This window comes from Poromitra crassiceps (genome assembly GCF_964638095.1).
Source record: "Poromitra crassiceps genome assembly, chromosome: 2".
NCBI lineage: Eukaryota > Metazoa > Chordata > Actinopteri > Beryciformes > Melamphaidae > Poromitra > Poromitra crassiceps.
Window position 1 is genome coordinate 34,382,269 of NC_139624.1, and position 22,148 is coordinate 34,404,416.

At 43.1% G+C, this 22,148-nt stretch overlaps 1 protein-coding gene across 2 annotated transcripts; it reads right to left on the bottom strand.

The window, feature by feature from the left end:
* Positions 1-3,860: 3,860 nt before the first annotated feature.
* On the bottom strand, positions 3,861-21,064 carry tfec (transcription factor EC). Of its 2 annotated transcripts, none has more exons than XM_083658323.1 (8): positions 20,925-21,064; positions 15,541-15,795; positions 14,365-14,466; positions 12,042-12,087; positions 10,659-10,715; positions 10,469-10,544; positions 9,322-9,469; positions 3,861-6,530 (listed from the first exon to the last, which is right to left on the bottom strand). In XM_083658323.1, the coding sequence occupies exons 1-8, from the start codon at positions 20,979-20,981 to the stop codon at positions 6,096-6,098; spliced, it is 1,176 nt and encodes a 391-aa protein (XP_083514449.1). In that variant the 5' UTR covers positions 20,982-21,064; the 3' UTR covers positions 3,861-6,095. The 2 variants fall into 2 exon arrangements, with proteins under 2 accessions (XP_083514449.1, XP_083514448.1); XM_083658322.1 differs by having other exon boundaries at positions 11,967-12,087.
* Positions 21,065-22,148: the final 1,084 nt, after the last annotated feature.

Genomic DNA, 22,148 nt, shown 5'->3' on the forward strand with positions numbered 1-22,148 from the left:
TCTAATGTACTTTATGCATGAGGAATAGTGTAAGCTATTAACATATGCAGGCAAAAAGCGAAACCCCATAATTGTTCCTTTTTACCGTTTAATCCCGGCACTGGAAGATATAGCCGAGATCACATTAACATTTACATTTGTGAATCCCCCACCTCCTTGATACAGCTGCAGCATCTCTGCCTTTACATATCAGCCTGTATTAATGCTGCATATATGGAGCTGCACTGTCTGCACTGTGTGGATTTACATGTTCCTAATGATGTGCTTTCATTTTGCCTGTGCTATCCGCCTGTCCTTCCCTTCACCTCCAGCCCACGGCCCGCGCTGATTTAAAACACATACAACTGTACAGCCGCTTTACTGCAGCATAAAACAAAGCGCGGCTTGAGACACCTTTGGTCGCCCCATCTGTTGCACATCTGGAAGTGGTGCGCCGCACCAATAATTGGAAGTCAATTTGTTTGAAGTTATGTATTTGGCATCTGGCACGATTCATAAAAACTCTGGAAATCGCATTAATTTTATAGCATTTCGAGACGGCCCAGCCGGTTCTGCTCTTTTTTTTCCCTGGTCTCTCTTGTGTTCCATCGTTAATGCACGCGGGACCTTGCTAGCCGAGTGACGTGGGAGTTTGTCGAGCACTGGTCAGGGTGTGGTCCCTCATAAAGGCAGCTATGGAGTCCAATGCCCCACAGAATTGTGGGATGAATTACTGTGCTTTACTGCAGGGACAGCTTCGATTGTTATTTGAGTTGCTAATGCTGAAATCTAATGCTGAAATCTTGGGTAAGTTTTAACATGACCATAATCTTAGATCATTTCCTATTTCTCCTGAAGGGAAAAACTCATCCGGGGGCCTAGTTGCCACAATTCCGGAGGATGGGCTGACTGATTGAGAGGCAGCATGGTGTTGTTTGTCACACAGCTCTGAGTCACGGCTGGAAATAGATATGACACTTGATGTTTGGTGCCTCACTGCCGGCTGTCATATTGTTATTCCCACTCAAATTTCACCTAATTTGTGCACAAGTCTTGTCACAGTCCAGATCCTGATGAGGGCTTTTAGGTGGTTATTCCCCTCCCCCCTCCTCCACTTCCATGGTATGGGGCTGATGTGTGGCAACGAGGTGCAGCGAGATACACACGTGTGTACTTGTGTGTGTATAGTGTGCATATGTGTGTGTTTGTGCTTGCGTGTGCACATTTGTGTTTGCGCACATGCACATTTGATTGGGCTTGTTTGTGTGTGCACGTGTGAGTGTGTGTGCCGGAGTATTTGCCATGCTCCAAAGTGAGTCACCTCAGCGGGAGGTGATTAAGAGTTGCCAATGGCAGGCTCGACAGGTGAGCGCATTGTAGCAAGCTGGCAGCTCTGGCATCTGCACAGGTGACAGCTTCTCCAGCTCAGTGCTGGTGTCAGTGTTGGTGGGTGGCAGGAGGGGTGACAACGTTGTTTTGGTGACAGAACGACTCCGCTGTGAGGTTCACGACATCACTTGCCTTCTTTAGATTTGTCAGTTTATACTGGGAAGTATGGGGGTTACCATAGACTTTAGCTCACACTGCCCAGGCAGTCTCCCGACCGTTGTATTTTATTTAATGTTCTACACTAAATGGCAACTAGGAGGTTGGGCAGAATCGCTTTACTTTATTTGCTTGCTTAAATAATCCACCACATTTGTTCCCTGTGGTACTACACTACTGCATAGGGTTTCTTCTTTTTTATTAATAAACTGTATGGCACTGTTGATTGCAAAACACAGCCCATTGCTGCCACCTACTGCTTGAAATATGATGCAGCACTCCTTTCATCTTTGGAGTGAGGTAATTCATTGAGGGGAGACCAGTTTGCTGTGCATGCAGTAGTAACACAAAAGGAATGGGGAGATTATTTTACAAGGTGTAATTTTTTTTGGCAGATATTCAAGCAAGAGAGGACGCATCCATCTCTGTCTTATGAAGGGAAGAGAGAAAGAGATGAGGACGTTTGGAGGATTACAAGCTTTACAAAATGTGTTTCACATCTCCAAATTAATGTTCTGTTGTTAATGTCTCTAACATTATAGCGTTATCGGATACCCGTGCTGTTTTCTCAATCCACTGAGGACGTTTCACATCAGCTCTGTGAATTTCCAAACCGTGGTTGATGAACTGTGATATTCCAAATAAAAGTCCCTTGTTCTGATGTCACCGTTGCCTCATCCGACCACATTGCCTTTTGAAGCCTGTGTGCGTAACTGGCCTTGAACTTTGTCCATGATAGTCTTTGATATGGAGGGAAATGAATTAGTTAGAAAGTTTTAATCTGACTTTCAGGGTGAAATGCTTTGGCTCTTGAGTCACCCTCAAAAGAGTGTTATGGCAATGTGTATGGATGGATTTTGAAATTAGATGTTTTTTTGTTTTGTTTTTTCCAATAATTTAAAGTAAAGGTAAATGTTATCCACATTATCCCCTATTGGTTTGGCATTATTGTACCCAGATGCTTGGACTTCCATCAATTGCCATGTTAGACAACTTGGATTGGTTTATTTACTTTACTTTAGTTATTTATTTATTTATTTAGTTATTCAAGTTTAGTAATGAGAGCGAAGGCAATGGAGAAATATCATTGAAAATCAAAATGTAAATTGAGCCCTTTGAAAATGAATTTCAGTCATGCAGACTTTCTCAGATACTCCCATGTTTTTAGGCATAATGAAAATCTATATTTACCTTCCATAATTGCTTTCGCCAATTAAACATCACTCAGCACTTTGTAGTTGGAGTGGCTATATTATATATATATATATATATAAATATAATATATATATATTCCATCATGATTGGTTGGTTCAATCTTATTTTGCGGCTATAGAGGAGATGCAAGCAGGAATGTTTCGATTTCATTATGGAGAAACACACAAGCTAATAACATTCTGAAACATTAATTCAGAGAAGCTTTGATGAAGAACGTAGGACATCCACTGGGAAGTATTGACATGTTTTTTTTTAAGACTGGTGTGTTTTTGTTGTATTATTAATGCATGACTTCAAGATTAGAAAAGCATGTGTTGATGAAGGATTTCTTCAAGCGATTCCGCATCATACACAACTAGACAAAGCTGTACACTGTTTAAGACTTGAGATGATTTGGAGGTCAAAGTGTCTGATGACTTCGAGGCAAACAGCTTCTCCCAGCGAACTTACTCTAATGGATGAAACAACCAAAATATTTGATCATATTCTTATAAAAGGACACATCTCTTCATCCAGCTTACCTCAAAGGAAACGTTCTATACTCTTGGGTAACAGCTCTCCTATAGCACCTCTTTATTTCTACCCATTATTCACATCCTCAAGGGCTCATCAGCTCTCAGTAGGCTCATCAGAATTATTACTCCTCTACTTGTCTTTATTATCCAATTTCCCTCCTCTCTCTGCCTCTCATTTCCAATCAGCCGCCCTGTAAGCAGCGCCCCCTAGCCTTCCCTGATGAAACTTTCAGGCCAGAGACTTGATGTAGCCCTCTCAGCTTCATCGTAGTCCAGCAAGTTCACTTTGCTTCACACCGGTCATTCTCTACCATGCTTCTGCCATCATACACCTGATGTACGTGGGAGTTTAGTGACCCTTGCATTTGTACTGTTTCACAAAGAGAAGTTAGTACAAAGTACAAATTAAATGTAGCATTAAGGAATAGAACTCCTATTGGTCTTTTGTATTGTGGGTAAGTGTGTGGGTGGGTGCCTGCACGCATGACTGCTGTCTTATTCGGTGGTACGAAAAAACAAGACGCCAAATAATCTGGTTTATCAAAAAAGGGGTTTTATTATATTTTTCCCACCCCTACTAAGAATAAAAAAGATAACATGTTAGATAATAATATATAACTTTTTTATGAATACATGGATTAAAACATACATAAATACAGAAATATTTAAAAAATACACTTAAAAGACAGAGACAAGACAAAGGACATGTTAAGCATTCTGGCGAGTACATCGGTTACATTTTCAATCAAGACAAAACTGAGAGTAACCAGCTTTGAATAAGGCACATCACACAACCACAATCTCCACCGCAACAGTTTCAAAATCCTTTCATAAAGCAATATCATTTTCACTGTTGAAAACAGACACTTTTGGCAGGTTTTCAACGATTGTTTTGTTTTTGTTACAGTGTACAGCTACCCACAGTATTTATTTACCAAACAACAGTAGACATTGTCATTTACTTTACATCAGTTTACTTAATGACTCCCTTTTTCTATGAGTCTGTGTCCGCTCTTGCTCTGTCTGACCGGGAGGCAGAGAAACGTCCTGACTCTCTTGACCACAGTTAGAATGAGCAGGAGGTCCATGGGCTGTCTCTGGTCAATGCCAGCCATGAGGAAGGCAACCTATTGGACCAATCAAGCTCTAACACCCACCTGTTCAACAAGACCTATGCACTTATATACACATATATACACTTATATACAATTGCCACTTTGAGGGCTGTCAGGTGTGTTAGCAGTGGACTGAAACTAAATCTTGCAACCCTGGGAGTGATCATCATCGTATGCCTGGAACCATCAGCCAGTGTCTCAACTAAACAGCTCTGCGTATGCCCTTTAAAGGTATACTATGCAACTTTTTAGGGCCCTTCAAACATAAACAAACTTTCTTTCTTTCTTTTTTACATCTTAAAGTCATATTCTTGAAGAGTAGGACTTCTACATGGACAATGTGCTCTTTTAATTGTTATTATTGCACCACAACTCAAAACACAAGCCTGTTTTGCTCCAATGTTTACAAACAATACAAATTTAAACAAAGCGTTTACAGCTTTCAAGTAGGGATGCACGATAATTATCGGACCGATAAATTATCGGCCGATATGGCCATTTTGCGTTATTATTTATTATTCCGATAATGGCCTTTTTCCGATAAATTAACAGATAATCAGGCTTTGTTTTTTGCCTCGGACCAGAGCTATTGTTGTCGCACGCTCGTGACATCACAGCTGCGACGACCAAACATGGCTACTGCCATTCAGTATGTTGCCGTTTTTCACAGTTTAGATGATCACAGCTATTGTAATTTGCAATCCATGTCCCGCATGGGTTCAGAGAGGAGTGCAAATGTCTATTACGTTAAACCAAAGCTGGCGATGATGCAGCGGATTTGTCTGTTGTTTACGTTAGCTTAGCGAGTGTTAGTGTTAGCTCGTAGCGCGGCCTACACTTCAGGCTCACCCGCTTGGCAAACACACTGACACTGCTTGTGATCAAACAGCCCCGCAAAAGCACTTCATACTCACAAAGCTGGTGTAAACATATAGAAACTAATGGAAACCCCTTTACCCGAAATGAAACATCCAGAGATTGTGTATTTAACTCCAAAAAACAACACGCTAACGTTAAGCTAACCACGCTAGCCGGGAGTCCCAATATAACAAAGGGACTTTGGAGTCCAGCAGCAGCTGGACAGAGCCATCTAACAGAGCCAAAACAAAGGTGCAGTCGCGCACATTAGGCTATAAAAAGCATCAGTCAACATAACATGACAATAAGAGTCTAAATTATTATGCCTTTTGTCATTGTGTTTTATCTGCAGACTAAGCAGCCATTGGCTTCCCGTTCTATAAAAGCCTTTATTTTTGTATTGACTATAATTTAGTGATACACTTTATTAAAACAATCATATTATATCAGAAGTTTTCTTTGTTTTGTGTTCACAGTGATGTCAGTTAGATTTGGTTAGGCCAGAGCTATGCTCACTACATCTGCCTTTTTTTAACCCCAGGTGTGCATAAAATATATATATTTTTTATATATATATATATATTTTATAATAATTATCGGTTATTGTATCGGTTGAAAAAATCCATATCGTGCATCCCTACTTTCAAGTACATCTAAAACTCATTTTTCTCTTAGAAACGGATATTCCATGTATCAAGAGCTCTGGCAGAGCTAAAATATACTTTAAAATGTAAAAAAAAAAAAAAAGTTTGTTTAAGTTTGAGGGGTCCCAAATTGTCTTTGACATAGTATACCTTTACACTGGGATTACAGCAGACTTGTGGACATGACGAGGCATGGAGAGCGAGTGAGCGGAGGGGGTGGCCCATCATAGGTCGTCTCCCTCGGCGGAGCTGAAGCTGCTCCTGCGGCTGCTGTCCTTGGAGGCCCCGCCGGGCGACCCGGCCGAGAGGAGCGGGTCAGTTGCGAACGGCGAGAGCGGGTCATCCATCAGGATCTGGTCCAGCCGCTGCTCCTCCTTGAGCGTGGCGCTGAAGAAGTCTGTGAAGTGGGACAGCGGGTCGGAGAAGGTGGTGGAGCCGTCGGTGCCCATCGTGTGATCCTGCGGGCCGCCAGCAGGGGGCAGGGAGGGCATGGCAGCTGTCCTCTGGAGGTAGTCGCTGTTCAGGTCCTCTTGGTACAGAGACGCCTGGGGAGGCTGCTGCTGCTGCTGCTGTTTGAGGAGGTGGGAGGACAGCTCTACTGTCGCCAAGGCTGCGGACATGTTGGGGAGGCCGTGGGCTCGCGCCTGGATCTCAAGCTCCTGCAAAAATACAAAGAAAGGAGACCCCAAGTCAGACATGGAGATATATCTATCACAATCTGGGAATCCATTGGTTAAAAAGATAAATCAATGTTTCTATATTTGTTAAACCTCTGGGGGTAGGCACATTTCAACACCTGAATAACCGGGACTCGACACACCCAGCCGCTGCCCTTTTATGCTAATGTTACCGAGCACTCGCGCTATTATAAGGATTTTCTTTGACCATGAAGAGAGATTTTCATGCAAAAAGAGATCTTATCTATCATAAACATTTTGACAATCATCAGCTGAGATTGGTTTGGGTGTCAATCTATTAGGTGAATTATAAGGTAATCTCTTTCAACCACTTGGTCACATGTTATCTTCAGCACCCACCACTCACACCTTTGGGTTTCTATCGACAATGTCTCATGACCAAAACGTCACAGATCTGATCCAGCAACAGCGAATGTGCCCATGGAAAAGCCCTTATTTGCCTTACTCACTGAAAGTCACTTTGGTTAAGACCTGGCTGAATGCCTAACGTGTAAATGTAAATTCCTCTTCCTGCTCAGATCAAACCACACTGGCCATGACAGCATGGTGTGGTGTCATGTCATGAGAAGCTCTCCTCCTCCACCTCCACTACAGCAGACTGAGGTTAGGTTGGAGTGTGGGAGAAAATGTACGTGGGAAGGTTGGGTGTTGACGCTCTGCCCACACAGTATCTTATCATAATCACCTATAATCAACACTTATTTGCCTAACGCTGTCGTGACAGAGCCCTGTTTGACCTTTTGTTAACAGTCTTTTTACCGTCAGTGATTGTCAGTGTTTCCTGCACAGTTATCGTCATCCTTGGAGATGATTAGGGGTTTCGTTTTCTGCCCTAGTGACAGTCACTCACCTCAACTAGCCCCTCCCAGACACACACACACACACACACACACACACACACACACACACACACACACACACATACACACACACACACACACACACACACACACACACACACACACACACACGAAAGCATATACAAGCATTAGTATCTCCTCTCTGTTATTAGTGCTCATCATCTAACTCTGAGCCGATTTACATGTATTCTCTCGATCTATCCATCAGGTCATTATCACTGTGCTCTCTGAGGTTCACAAGTGCGTTGGAGGTGGAAATGAGCAGGAATGTGTATAAAGTATAAAGGTATGACCAAGGTGTGGAGGGGGGGCACTATATTGTTTTACTGATGAGAACCTGGTAAAATTGGAACCTGTTAACTTTGCTAAAATGCACTTATTTGGTCTCATTTATAAACTACTTAAAACAAACATGCGTGTAACCTGCATTGTATTGACGACACTGGCAGCAACCCATGTTGAGGGCTTGCCCAGGGGTGGAGCAGGATTTGATCCGCCGACCTCCCGCTTCCAAAGCACACACGCTGATTAACGGGCCTTTATACTGGGGAGTGAGTGTAAGCAACCCACTCGCTAACACTCGGGACTCACGAAGAGTGATTCGGGTTACATGCGCATACAAAGTTGTGATTGATCAAACATATAGGCTATATCTTCATAATGGCTGGTTTACCTTTTCAAGATAAGATAATGCAGAAATTGCAATAAAAATCATTTATGCACAATTTCGCTCTTCTCAGATAATTTTTTATAGATCAGGCCTGTTGTGAATTGGGTCGCGATGGTTTGTCATTTTTAAAAAGTGGGTCCCCAGAAAAAAAGCTGGGAAACACTGTGCTAGATGATTGGATGAGGGACTAAAAGGTTGTTTCTTTAAATAACTTCAGGATGTTCAAATGAGTTCACTTCAAGGATGCCAAGGGGCACTGGGACTGTGTTGTAAGCACAAGAAGATGGACAAATAAATATTGGGTGAAAGACTGTGTGCTTACAGTACTTTGGCCCAGTGTTCCCAATGCATCTTATGGATAACAGTATCTTTGTTCCAGTCCAAGCTGATGCAGCCAATCTGCTCTCAGTATTATTACAGTAAGACTTCAGTGACAAACCTATCTTTGTGGTTTTCCCCTGGATGCTGAGGTCCTATTAGGAGGTATGAATGTAAGAGCAGAAGCATGTGTTTTCTTATGTCATTTACTTATTTGAGGGACAATGCACATTACTGTAAACGCGCCAGTGCTAGCCAGATGGCTAATTTCCAACTGCTGTCCCTTGGAACTCCAGTTAGAATTCCTAGTAGATATAGAGTAGATATCGAGTGTAAGGATGTGTACTTGCTTCCAATATCTGGGCCAAGATTTCAGAGAGTATCTCATGGTCAAGCTCATAATTGTTCAATACTGTACTATGCCAAAGGACAACCTTGAGAAAAATGTCACTGAAAAATCCATCTTAACAAAATCAAGTATTGAGTCTTAAAATCATATTTTTCCTAAAACAAATGAAAAAAACTTGACTGATCTTTCCCAGCCTGCCTTGCTCTACTCGTTTCTAGAACATTCCTGAAACAAGTGAAACCGCATTGGACATAAGCGTAATTAGCTCAACCCATCAGCATCATTGTTGCACTTGTTTAAAGAATAAATAACATTTTAAGAGTTACTATCAGCACCATCTGTTAAAAAAAAAAAAAAAAATCCAGTGTAAGGAATACGTTCAGATTTATGAGGTGAAAATACTTTTTTATTAGCCTCTTCTTGTATCTCACCTGCATTATTTGTAATCCTTCCCTTTCGGTATTCTGTGATGTTTTATTGCTTCACGTATGTGTTTTGTCCCTGTGCATGTCACCAAAATAAACCAAAGACAATTAGACGTTGGTGTTTTATTACCTGGATCCTCAGTAGCAGCCTCCTGTTTGCTTGCTCCAGTTTCTTCTGACGGCTCTCCAGCTCCCGCGCGTGCTGCTGCTCCTTCTGCAGCCACTTGATGTACTCCACCGAGGCCTTCAGGATGGTCCCTTTGTTCCAGCGCATGTCGCTGCAGAAAGGAGAAACGTAAAAGATAACCTTTTACACAGAAGCCCCTGACGTCGGCACTTCTCCAAAATGAAAAAATATATATAAAAAGGAGGGGTGGGGAAAAAAACTTTTAACACACAAAGAGATTTTTTTCTCTCCTCCTTTTATGATATGAATAAGAAATGGTGATTTACACGGGGGCAATTATTCATCCTTTGGACATTACATGGGGACACTGAATGGGAATTTTAATAGAATAGTTAAGTAGCTATGTGGAAAGTCCATTCTCGTACCTCCTTGTTCAGCCAAATTAATCCTTGAGTAAAAATAGGTGTGGGAAAATGAAGTAAGTAGGAGGACAGGGAGGTGGGAATGGAGAATTGGACTTAAGGTGCCAGAGTGCAAGTCATTCTTTTGCAGATATTATTACTTTTTTTTTAAGGAAAAAGGTGGCTGTCGTAAAATTGTCCTTTTCCACGGGAGTGAGACGCCGTTCTGATCTGTGCTAATAATCTCTTTTATCCCATGTTAATGGCGCGACGACAACGCTAACCTTCCATTTAAATTTGAGGCAAAGTTCAATTGTGAAAGATGGCCGGTGGATTTCAATTCAGGTCCATATTCCATCTCTATGTGCCAATTGTGCTTCAAACTTTGATTCAAATGGTATGGCCTGCCTCTTTGCATTTGACCCTTTCCTCATCATTCATGCTTTGAGCTGAACTGCCGGGACCCAGCGAGAGGCGATGTACAGCTCTTGGCTCGTCGACTACAATGGAAGTTCAATTGCACCCTTGAAATATGAGTGAAATGTGCTCGAGTACTCATTTGAATTCAATGAACAACGTTCAGAGCGTCTTTGTGCCTAGAATTTAATATGCTTCCCCGACTGACAAGTTCTTGCAGTCGTTTTTCGTTGACAGGCCGAATGGCTCAGGGGTGAACAGGAGTGCAAAAAATAAAGTGAAGTAGTGCGATGTTTCAGTAGCGCTAAATACACGGAGAACGTGCAACTTACGGGTCGTTTGACTTTGGTATGAGTGTCCCCAACTCCTTGATCCTGTAGTTGATGTTGTATCTTCGCCTTCTTTCAACTGAGCAAGCAGCAGGGGGAGAGATGGTGGGACATTGTCAGTTCTTCTGCTTTAGGGATGCCGTAATTATCGGATGAATTATGAGTGAGATGAAAGGCAGTGGGACACACTTACTCAAATTATGGTTGTCTTTTTTCTGTCTTTCTTTGGCCATCACTCGTGTGTCGTGTTCTGTCAAAAAAATAAATCACAAAGAGAAACGGATTGATTAGCTACGCATACTAATTTAGAAACCCAAAGACAACGACCACGGAACACCACAAACGGTCTAGTCAGCACATGCACAATTGGTTATTTTGAGGGAGTTGACTGTTGGGGTCAACCAGAGTGTGGAGTTTCCCAGCATTTCACTACAGACACCAGACACACGCTTACACACACACACACACACACACACCACCCTGCACACACGCACACACACATGCACACACACACACACGCACACGCATGCACACACACTGAAAGGGCCCAATTTATCCCCTCCGGCATGTCTGTAGTTCATTGTGAAAAATCTGTGGGTCCTCTTTTAAACTACTCGGCCTGTAATTAAGACAGTTTAACAAATTTGCTAATCTTTCCTGAGGAGGGACAAAAATGCCAGTGCATCCATATTTGCATTCACATTCTTCCAAATTACATAATTAGGGTCCTGAGATTGGATTTCCCAATTTGTCTCTGTTGATTCAATCAAGACATTTTAAACTCTGTGTAACAGCCCATTGTCCCCACTCCACCCACTCAAATGAAACAGATGGCAATTGACTTATTTTCTCGTTGAGAGTGAAGAGTTCTTCAGGCATCCTTTCTATTTCCTAAATCAATTTGGCTTCTTTGCTTGATGCATGACATTAATAAGAAATGCCTCAAAGAGCACTTTGTTTGTTGCTGTGCGGCACAAACGTCCACACGTTTCTACAGCTTATCAAGAGCACCAAAGACAATCGGCATACGAACAGCAACAGTAGTGCAACTGTTTGCCAAACACTGGAGACTTTTACAGTGTAAGAAATCAACTTACACAATTATAACACATTTGTCTGTTAGCCTGACACACCTAATTGGACTTGATATTTGCCAGGGACAGACACACATAGCAAGTGGCTGCAAAAGTCCCTCAGAGGAGATTGATCTAAGCGGGATACTTACTTTAGCAGGATGTTGCCATTATTATTAATAGCATCTCACATAATTGCATTCTTCTTACATACTTTTTAGAATTCCATAATAAATTCCATCAATTTATTATTATTGTTGTTGTTGTTGTTTGTTTATTTATTTATTTATTTATTTATTTATTTATTTATTTATTTATTTATTTATTTATTTATTTATTTATTTATTTATTTATTTTAACATATGTGTGCATGTGATACCTCGTTAATTGGCTAGCTAGTTGATCAAAGCTATGGTATGAGTTCATACCTGTGTATTCCCTTTTTACAGTGAAATTTGTGGGGTTAGAGGTGGGACTCATTCCGCCATTAGGGGCTTTCATACCTGGTTCACCCCCATAGATGTCCAGCATGCTGCTACTGAGGGACACCTAAAGAGAGAGGAAGAGAGGGAGAAAGAGAAAGGCTCAATCAACAGGGAAGCATGCGAGCACATTAGCAGATACAAGCATATTACCACGCATGTCATTCACACTTCAATAAAAGCCACAACACAAATAATAGTTGTTTTTAGCACAGCTTAGTGTGCCTTTGTTTACTCATTTGAAAGGCCCCTAAAGGGCAGAGGGCATGGTCAAACATGACAAGGGGCAGGTAGAGCGATCAGAGCCTTGCAGGGAATCATCTGTTGCCCCCCAGGTCCCTGGCTTTGCCCCTCTTTCCCCCCCCTGTCCCTCACACCAGGGCAGGGGAAACTCAGCTCGCTGTTTATGGATTGTAGCCATTTCCAGAGATGAATGGGATTCAGATCCTCTGCTCATCTCGCATCGTAATGAGCAAAAACAACAGGAACTGAACCCAGCTCTATCTAGGTCAGATAAGGTCTACCCTCCAGCAGTCCATCCAACCCTGTCCTCCAACCCCGGCGAGCCACTCTCGTTGGGATTTGTCTTGACCTGGCACAGGGCCTTGATCCACCACCACCATTATCAGAACCCCTCCACTTGAAAGCATTTCCAACACAGAGACGAGCTGTGTGTTGAAAATAGCATCCCATTAGATGAAAAGGCTAGCTGGGTCAACTGGCTGAACAGAGGCAAAACTGTTTTCCTACTGGGCCCGTCTTCCCTGGCAAAACACGCTTCAGTTCTGTGATAATGACGCCTTTTCACTGCCTCTGGTGGAATGTGAAGATATAGCGTGCCGACACATGTGTGTCTAATTCGCACGTCTGTGTATGTCTGGGAAAATGCTACAAAAGCCACCGTGAATCCCAAGATGCGTACAATTTTATCCACTGGGTGTGTGTGAAATCGAGCCGCTTAGACTGCACAACCCGATAAGGATGGAGGTCAAGTTAGAAGTTGGGAAGGGGGAGGGGAAGACACATAAGAGAGGAGAAACTGCAGACATTTCAGATAGAAGCAGTTGGTTTGGTTCGCATGTGCGTTTCTCTCTCATTATCTCAACAAGACGGAAGGAGAAGAGGAAGAGGCGGGGGGTGCTTATCAAAATGAAAGATTGCGACAGCTCCCCTACTACTCCCATTATAATCACTTCAATCCCTCTCCCGTCTGTGTTCCTGGATGTGTTGACACGGCGAAACGGCGTGATGCATCGTACTGTATGACTAATTAGGATGAATTGATCCATTTAGGCATGGTATCATTTTGGAACACGCCCACAGGGAGTGTATGCATTAGCCCAATCAAATGGCTCAGTAACTCTCTCCTCCAAATCTCTCACTCCCTCCTCCTCCTCCTCCTCCTCCTCCTCCTCCTCCTCCTCCTCCTCCTCCTCCTCCTCCTCATGCCTCTGTCCTCGCTGGCAACCTACTGCCTCTTACTTACTCCCCCATCTGCCTCTTACTCCCCCATCTGCCCGGATTCCTCCATGACTCTGCCTTTGCCTGGAATCCCACTGTTTCCATCCCACAAACTACCTCTGTATTGGGTGCAGGTGTGGCTATATGCTCCAGCCCAATGGACTCGTTGTCCCAGATTTCCATTCAGAGTTTTAGAATTCCGTCCTGCCTATGAATCGCACTGGGAACGCTTGTTCGTGGTGCCATCGCTGCATGTTTTCCTTTTCGATTGGAATGCCTTTCCTGAATAAAATGCTTTCCGTTATCTAGTTTTGCCCTGTCGCTCCCAGTCTTGTTGGTTGTCTACCCAAGAATGGACCTTAGTAAGACAGTTACTATAAATTCACAGTCATGTGGTTCTCAAGATCTGAGCTCGTACTCTAATTTGCCGTCTATTGTCATGTTGTAAATACATGGTTCATATTGTCGTTGTATGTTAATCTGCATTGTTGGTCTTCTTGAGAAATGTCAGAAATGTTGCTAAGCCCCCGATCCCCAGCCAGATGAACTTTGACTCATCTCTGGACTTAAGCTGACCTCTAACTAAGACAGGCCCCCTTTTTCCCAAGCTAGTCATGCTTGAACATTCATGTTTGGGTGGAGGAAACTCTCTCAAAAGTCCCCTTCCTCTTTAAAAGAGAGAAATCATTAGTTAAGCAACTTAACTTGAAGAACATCTCACCGCAAATGACAAGACAAGATAAGAGAAAGAATGAACCAAGCTGGATATCTGCAAAAAATCAATAGACAGGACCTTCACACTGTAGATAATCCATCGTTATAGAACTCTAAACAGTGTTAGCCTATTGCTGTTAGAACAATAGTTAATATGATTGATACTTACATTGTTTTGCATTATGATGTTAGGCTCCATGCAATCCAAGCCTCCATCATTGAAACCGGATTCAAGGCTAATTAGGTCATCAATAACTTCATCCATTGGGAACTAAAAGAAAACAGTCATTTCAGTATACTGAAGGACAGACCCATTATGAAGATACCAGAATAGAGAGGCAAAGTGGTACGTCACTTCCTGCTTCAGCACTGTACCAGAGATTTTCATCCGCCATTTATTTTCCCATAGACATTTCGTAAAATGCTTATAAAATAGTTTTACTTCGTCGAACCAAACGGTTCAGCTAACGCTATAATCGGGAGAGACCATTAGAACATTTCACTCGGACCAAAACTAAAAAAACAACATTGAAAAAATATTGTCTTTAAACCCAATTTTTTTTTACGTTTTGGTCCCAGTGAAATGTTGTATGGTCTCTCCCGATTATAGCGTTAGCTCCAACGTTTTTTAGACGCATTTTACGAAATGTGGATGGGAAAATAAATGGCGGATGAAAATCTCTGGTACAGTGCTGAAGCAGGAAGTAGGCGGTCACTTTGCCTCTCTATTTCAACCCTGCAAAAGTCTCAACATCCAAACCAAAGTAGACAAGAGATGCAAAAGGGAGGGAGTGTTCAGATACTAGTCCAATAACTGCTGCCATGTCTGAAGTTAGTTAGCAGTGTTGGCTGTTATCAAACTAGTTTCCTCCTTTGAAAGAGTTCTCTCATCAGAGACTGTCTGAAGTTATTGATGAGCACATCAGAGAGAGGATATCAATAATGGCATTGCTTTGTTTTGATGATTAATTTGAAATGCTCGACTTTATTCAGAGTCAAACCCACTGTGGATGCAGGCCATTGAGATGTTATTCATGCTTCCAATGTTATGTTTTGATGCTCGGTCCAAACAAAGTGCCCGCCATGATGAGTGCAGTGGTCAATACACCACCTTACACTTGATCACTCTTCATAAATTCATTCAGAAGGACTAAGACAGACTAAGATACAAAATACAAAATACATTTTGTTGCAATTTCACTCTTTTCCAGTTACTATAAGGTACATTTACGGTCAATTCTGTTTCACCACATCATCCACATTAAAATTCAGATTCAGAAAGTGAAAACAGAAACAACCCCATGCCCTCCTATCCCTATCCAATGAGCACGGACCGCCGACTCACCTCGCTGTCGTGATTGGCCAGAGAGAGCAAGGTGACCGGGCTGTTGGGGTTGCTGCCGTCGCTGACGGAGGGCATGTGTCCATTCCTCATGATGGGCACGGCGGCCAGCGGCTGGCCGGGCAGGTGGGGGTGCGGCAAGGCGTGGCCCGGCCCAACCGAGGAGGCCAGCTTGGAGCCCAGCGTCAGGTACTGCTTCACCTGCTGACTCTGGCTCTGGTGGAGGTGGAACTTGGAGTTCTCCAGGTGGTTCTGTACCTGCAGAGAAACAGATCACGGACCCGATCAGTCAGTCAACCCGAATGTACATTCAGGAGGTGGGCGTTCACAGACAGCGATTCACATTGCGGAAACAGCGCTGAGTATGAAATATGTGCACATCGCTCATAGTTATTGGTGGCTAACGGTTTTGTGAAAGGGTGATCTTATCCAACACACAGAAATAGTTGTAAATCAAACTTTCCCACACAATTAGTCAGGCAATACGTAATTGGATTACTGCAACAGTTACATTCATGACTAAGTACGGTAAACACTAAGATTATAGTGTGTCACATTTGACTGTATTTATGATGAAATGATCAAGAACATTCTTTACAAGAATCAAGACTCATCTTTTGACCTTTTCTCAAGCAAAGCATCAGCAGTTTCTGTTTCTATTTTTAAAAGTTTCTGTTCCTGACCACAGTTTTGACTAAAGCATTTTCCACTATAGGACCGAAATGAAACGGTTAAAGAAAAGGCATAACATTTGGTTATTTACCTTTTTAATCTGCAATAGTACACAATGTAGCTTGAACTTGCCAAACCAGTAGCCAAATGACAATCTTACATATGTCCCTTTTCAAAACATGAGAAGAACGTTTCAGAAAACCAGACAGCAATTTCTTACATTTGAAGCTCTGGTTGCGTCCCGCATGGAGTAGTAACTACAGTCAGTTAAGTGTGGCATTCTCAGGAAAGAGGATAATCTTCAGGTTGGTTTGTTTTGCTGGAGCAGTAGGTCAAATCCAAATCTGCTGCTGCTATCCTGTTGATCTGCTGGCTATGTAGTGAGTGTCTGTCCCCTCCAGTCGTCTAGTGTCTTATAAAGGGCCCTATGTGAACTAATTGGGCCCAAAGCTGGGGGTAAGCCTTTATGTTGCGTAGCGTCGTAATCACTTCAAACACTGGACTGTCAGATCACCCAGGGGTTGATCACTGCAGGATATATGCCTTTAGCGTCTATCACTAATTCATCTGTACCGCCCCTTTCTGTCTGACTGGCCAATCAGAGGTTAACTCCCAAACTCCTCTGCTGCCTGCTCCAGGGGATGTGACAGTACAATTGACCCTTGTTCCTCAGTGGGGGTTTTAAATAACTCCTCCAATGCCATTTTTAACCAGGCTTTTTCATTCATTGACTAGTGTCAATGTAGACAATTTAGTAGCATCAGTTTTTTCAAACAAGAATTGTGCCCAGTTGTTTTGAGGGCTTTCTGGTCTCATTATCACTGTGTGTTTGGGGCTATTTTCAGAAAAGATCTTCTCTTGCCTGGAAAAAAAATCACTTGTCTGGGGCTCACAAAGACCATCATTGTTGTACCTCGCTTTATTAGTTTATGGCCCGTTAAGTATTTTGGGAACATTGTACAAATCAAAAATAACATTCAATGTTTGGAATGGTTTGATTATGTTCATGTGGTCAGTTGTTGGGGTGATTGTCATCTTGTCTGTGTTCAGCTATTTTTCTCAAAAGGATTGAAGTACTTCCTCTCAAGTGTACTCTTTTGACTGTTGCACTGCAGGGTTTGCCTGACTTTCCAAAACTCAAGGTATCACCCAGTGGAATGCCCCAGAGCCATATGGATGTCACTGACCGCAGCTAATCGATAGGAAGAGGAAGAAACGGCAATTGGCAACTAATGTAACTGTTGTAACTGCTGATCCAATTGACTGCAATATTACTACTGGCATACTGTATGTCTCATCGACGAGCAAAAGTCAAAATCCATTTTTCCATCATCTCTTGTCTACCTCTGCTCTCATATCCATGACATCACATTCAGAACTGTTTCCAACAGCTTGAAAACAAGACAGTCATTCACATTATGGACAAGGTTACATTTGCCTTCATGATTTATCAGGTAAAATGTCACAACTTAGTATTGCAAGCATCAGAAAGTATTAACGTGATGAAATAAGTCCCCCTGACTATTACTTTCTGTTCCAGTAACTAAGAGCAATGGGAAGAAATCCTATGGGTCAAGTGTCAACACAGCACCGCAGAACTGAACCGCAGGGAAGTGGATTTCATACTAAAAGTCAGCAGTAAATTCCCCCCGTCAGCCAAAGCTGCCCTTATTCACCACTCCAATCCGCATAACTAAGAAGAGGCTCATCACAATACTCAACTTTGTCACCAGCGACTGAGAGCTCTTATCTGGCTGCTCCAGTCCAAACAAGATGCCAGTTGTTAGCCAATCAACATTTTTCCCCACTAAGGATGGAGGAAGGGATGCCAGGGCCGCTGCACACCACATCTGCTTTGTGTGACAGCGGATTGTCCTGGTTTTACTTGGCTTCTCTCACTACTGTAAATGCCGGAGACACGCTTGTTAGCCACTTAGGGGAATCTGATTAGATTTGAGAGGTAGTGGTGCTTCAGTCACCGAGGCCATGCCTTGACAATGGCAGGCCTGTGCATGTGTGAAGAGGGCATGCTGCAGTTTATCAATGCCCGCCATACACACAGACCTGGGACCTGATAAGAATGTAATCAAGTCTCAAGTATAGAGTCTACAGTACAGTCTGTAGACTGGAGTTTATCCACCATACACACAGACCTGGGACCTGATAAGAATCTAATCAAGTCTCAAGTATAGAGTCTACAGTACAGTCTGTAGACTGGAGTTTATCCACCATACAGACCGACCTGGGACCTGATAAGAATGTAATCAAGTCTCAAGTATAGAGCCTACAGTACAGTCTGTAGACTGGAGTTTATCCACCATACACACAGACCTGGGACCTGATAAGAATCTAATCAAGTCTCAAGTATAGAGTCTACAGTACAGTCTGTAGACTGGAGTTTATCCACCATACAGACCGACCTGGGACCTGATAAGAATCGAATCAAGTCTCAAGTATAGAGCCTACAGTACAGTCTGTAGACTGGAGTTTATCCACCATACAGACCGACCTGGGACCTGATAAGAATCGAATCAAGTCTCAAGTATAGAGCCTACAGTACAGTCTGTAGACTGGAGTTTATCCACCATACACACAGACCTGGGACCTGATAAGAATGTAATCAAGTCTCAAGTATAGAGTCTACAGTACAGTCTGTAGACTGGAGTTTATCCACCATACAGACCGACCTGGGACCTGATAAGAATCGAATCAAGTCTCAAGTATAGAGCCTACAGTACAGTCTGTAGACTGGAGTTTATCCACCATACAGACCGACCTGGGACCTGATAAGAATCGAATCAAGTCTCAGGTATAGAGTCTAGTACAGTCTGTAGGCTGGAGCTTATCCACTCCTAATCTTCCCATGTCAAAGCAAACAATCAGTCAACGCATTTGTCGATTTTTGGTCTTGAAGACTGCTTGGATTTGCCATTCAGTCAACAATGTACATGTGCTGGATGTATTTCAGCATTGAACATGATTCTCTCCATACAGCAATGTTTCATCACGATGGAATCAGAGCACAATTGCTCGGTTTGTTTTTCTAATTCCCCTGTCTGGTTAATAGATATAAATAAAAAGTAAAGCATGCACATCCACTTGATTAGCAGGACAAACAAATGATCAGGCAAAATAAGTAGAGTCCGCACACTGCGTAGAAGGTTGAAGTCTCTATGCAGTGTGCGGACTCGACTTCTTTTACCTGGTTAATAGATCTAGACTTGACTGTTAGGAGATCAGCTGTGTCCTGCTAACTTCATTTGAAATGTTTAAACCACTAAAATGAGGAATGTCACACAGATCCAGAACTCCCCCCACCCCTCCACATGCACACTCTCTCTCTTTCTTTCTCAAACACACGTGCTGTCTCTTTTTCTCAGACTCTTTCACAACATAATTAAACATAAATTCATTAACATGTACTTACAGTCTACATAACCGCACATGCACACACAGGCATGCACAGGCGTGCATTGCATGCACGCATGCACTCACACACACACACACACACACACGCACACACACACACACACACACACACACACACACACACACACACACAAACAAACACAAGGCGAGTTTGTAAAATCCAACAAACGCTCTTCTATGCTTTAGGCTCTCCTATGAAATCATATCACACTATTTATGCGAAGCAGCAATAAAGAATGTGTACAGTACCTAATGCATGTCAGCACCTGTGTATTTACCATAAAGCATGTCATTACAAATGTTCTGCTAACAAACAATATGTCAGCCTCAATAAAGAATTCTGTAACATATCATAGCACTGTGCTCCCAATTACAGTGATTTTGCCAAATTGCCAGAACTAAAATACTGGATCATCTGCTAAACGATGAAAATAAAACATTGGATAATAGACACACATATGCTAAATCTTGCAGAGTATTATTTAAGAGTCTAGGCTGTTGTATAGTGATGTGATTTACCTCAGAGTAAATAAGTCCCATTGAGTTTGTGCACTGAGGAAGGCAGTGTAACAGACACAGGTGTTTCTTCCAAATGAAATGCTATATTGCCTAACCTAGTTTCACTCTTGCCCAAGTTCTCCTTTCACTTCAGAAAAATCTAACAACGGGCGGAAACCCCAGGCGACACTAACATCTACTATAGCTTATTTGCAAATGATGGACTAACCGAGTAGGAGTTTTGGATTCATTTCTGCAAAACGCTATATTTTAATGCATGTTGACACAGTTAAAAGAACGCTGTCAACCGTGCAGAGTCTGAATGCATCGCCCCCCCTTCCCCATCTTGGATCTACAGAGATAGGATGAAAGTGGAACCAGCAGAATCTTTCTCAGGCATGCTTGCTGTAGTTTTGCTGAGCCGGCTAACCAGGAAATAGCTGTAACCACACACTCCAGATTGTGAAATGTGAGTGGAGATAAGCCTGGGATAGCAAACCCATCGCAAAATCCAGATTCCACAGCAGCTGAGTGATGAACTACTCTGTTATGCTGGTTGTAAGAGCATGCCTTTTAGAAAGCCTAGGCAATTTTGCATGCATGCAAGCAGGAATGAATGCACACACACACACACGCGCGTGTGCGCGCGCACACACACACACACACACACACACACACACACACACACACACACACACACACACATCCATTTTGCTACATCCAATCCTGCTCTGCCTCCCCACCCCGGGCCCGTGGCTCAGTCAGCCCCCCCCCCACCCCACCCCTACCTGCAGCAGCTGGATCTCTGTCATGGTGATCACTTTGACCACACAACAGCGACTCATGGCTCCCGGAGTGGCAGCGTCTCCCGCCGCAGAGCTGCAAATTCTACAGAAGAAGAGGAGCTGTCACGGATAGAGCTCTGCCTCTCTCGTTCCAGCGCACAGAGACAGGAGGAGAAGAAGAAGAGAGGGTCCTTCCTGAGACAGGAGGAGAAGAAGAAGAGAGGGTCCTTCCTGAGACAGGAGAAGAGAAGAGAGAAGAGAAGAGAGGGTCCTTCCTGAGCTTTGCAGAAATGTCGGAAAGGAAAGGAAGACATGACACATCAGCTTATTGGGGAGCCACACGGGCTGTTTCCTGTGTGTGTGTGTGTGTGTGTGTGTGTGTGTGTGTGTGTGTGTGTGTGTGTGTGTGTGTGGTCACTGAAAGGCCTGACAGAGGCAGAAATACAGATGGCGGTTAGGGAGGGGGCTAGTAGGTTGACAGAATGTGAGTTCCTGCTTCTGGATCAACCACACTTTCCTGCCTGCAGAACATCCAGCCCAACTCAGCACATTCCCCCCACAGGTTATCTCCATGACATTCACTTCCCTCGCAAGGCCTTTTAACTACACCAGCAAACTACAACCATGCCCCACACTAGGGAAACACAACCATGCTCCACACTAGGGAAACACAACCATGCCCCACACTAGGGATTGGGAAACACACACAGATGCATCTATGTAGCCTATGCGTGCACAATACTCACAGATATACAGAACGCAACCTCTTGGTTGATTTCATATCCCAGTCATTGTCAGGTCACAGAGAAAGGTCTGTATAGGGCTTCCCAGAAGTTACATCCCTGGGAGAATCCCTTGACACAGCAAACTGGAAGGGGGTCATTGCAAATCAGCCATGTAGCCCCAGTCCCAACCTGAGATCATGAAAACAATCAGCTAAATCTGAAGCCAAGAACTTCTTGCACGCAGGAAAATGGACTCATCAACTAAAAGAATCTCACCATGGTCAGCAAAGCAAGATTTTTTTTTCCTTTCTCAGATTTGCCCCCAGTTTTCTCCTCAATTGTATTTGGCCAATTCCCCCTGCTGTCCCAGTCATTGCCCCTCCCCCTCTGCTGATCTGGGAGACTAGCACATGCTTCCTCCGATACATGTGAGGTCGCTAGGGGTGTGCCATATCTTATCGTTATCGATATGTTGTTACAATTCATATTCATATCGTAAAAA

Bases quoted from the DNA above. Each gene is read 5' to 3' on its own strand.
- tfec (XM_083658322.1), bottom strand. From the start codon at position 20,981: ATGAGTCGCTGTTGTGTGGTCAAAGTGATCACCATGACAGAGATCCAG. The intron at 15,796-20,924 runs GTAGGGGTGGGG...GTTTCTCTGCAG, and splicing joins CAGAGATCCAGCTGCTGCAG to GTACAGAACCACCTGGAGAA. The intron at 9,470-10,468 runs GTAAGTTGCACG...TCCTTTCTGCAG, and splicing joins ATACCAAAGTCAAACGACCC to CGACATGCGCTGGAACAAAG.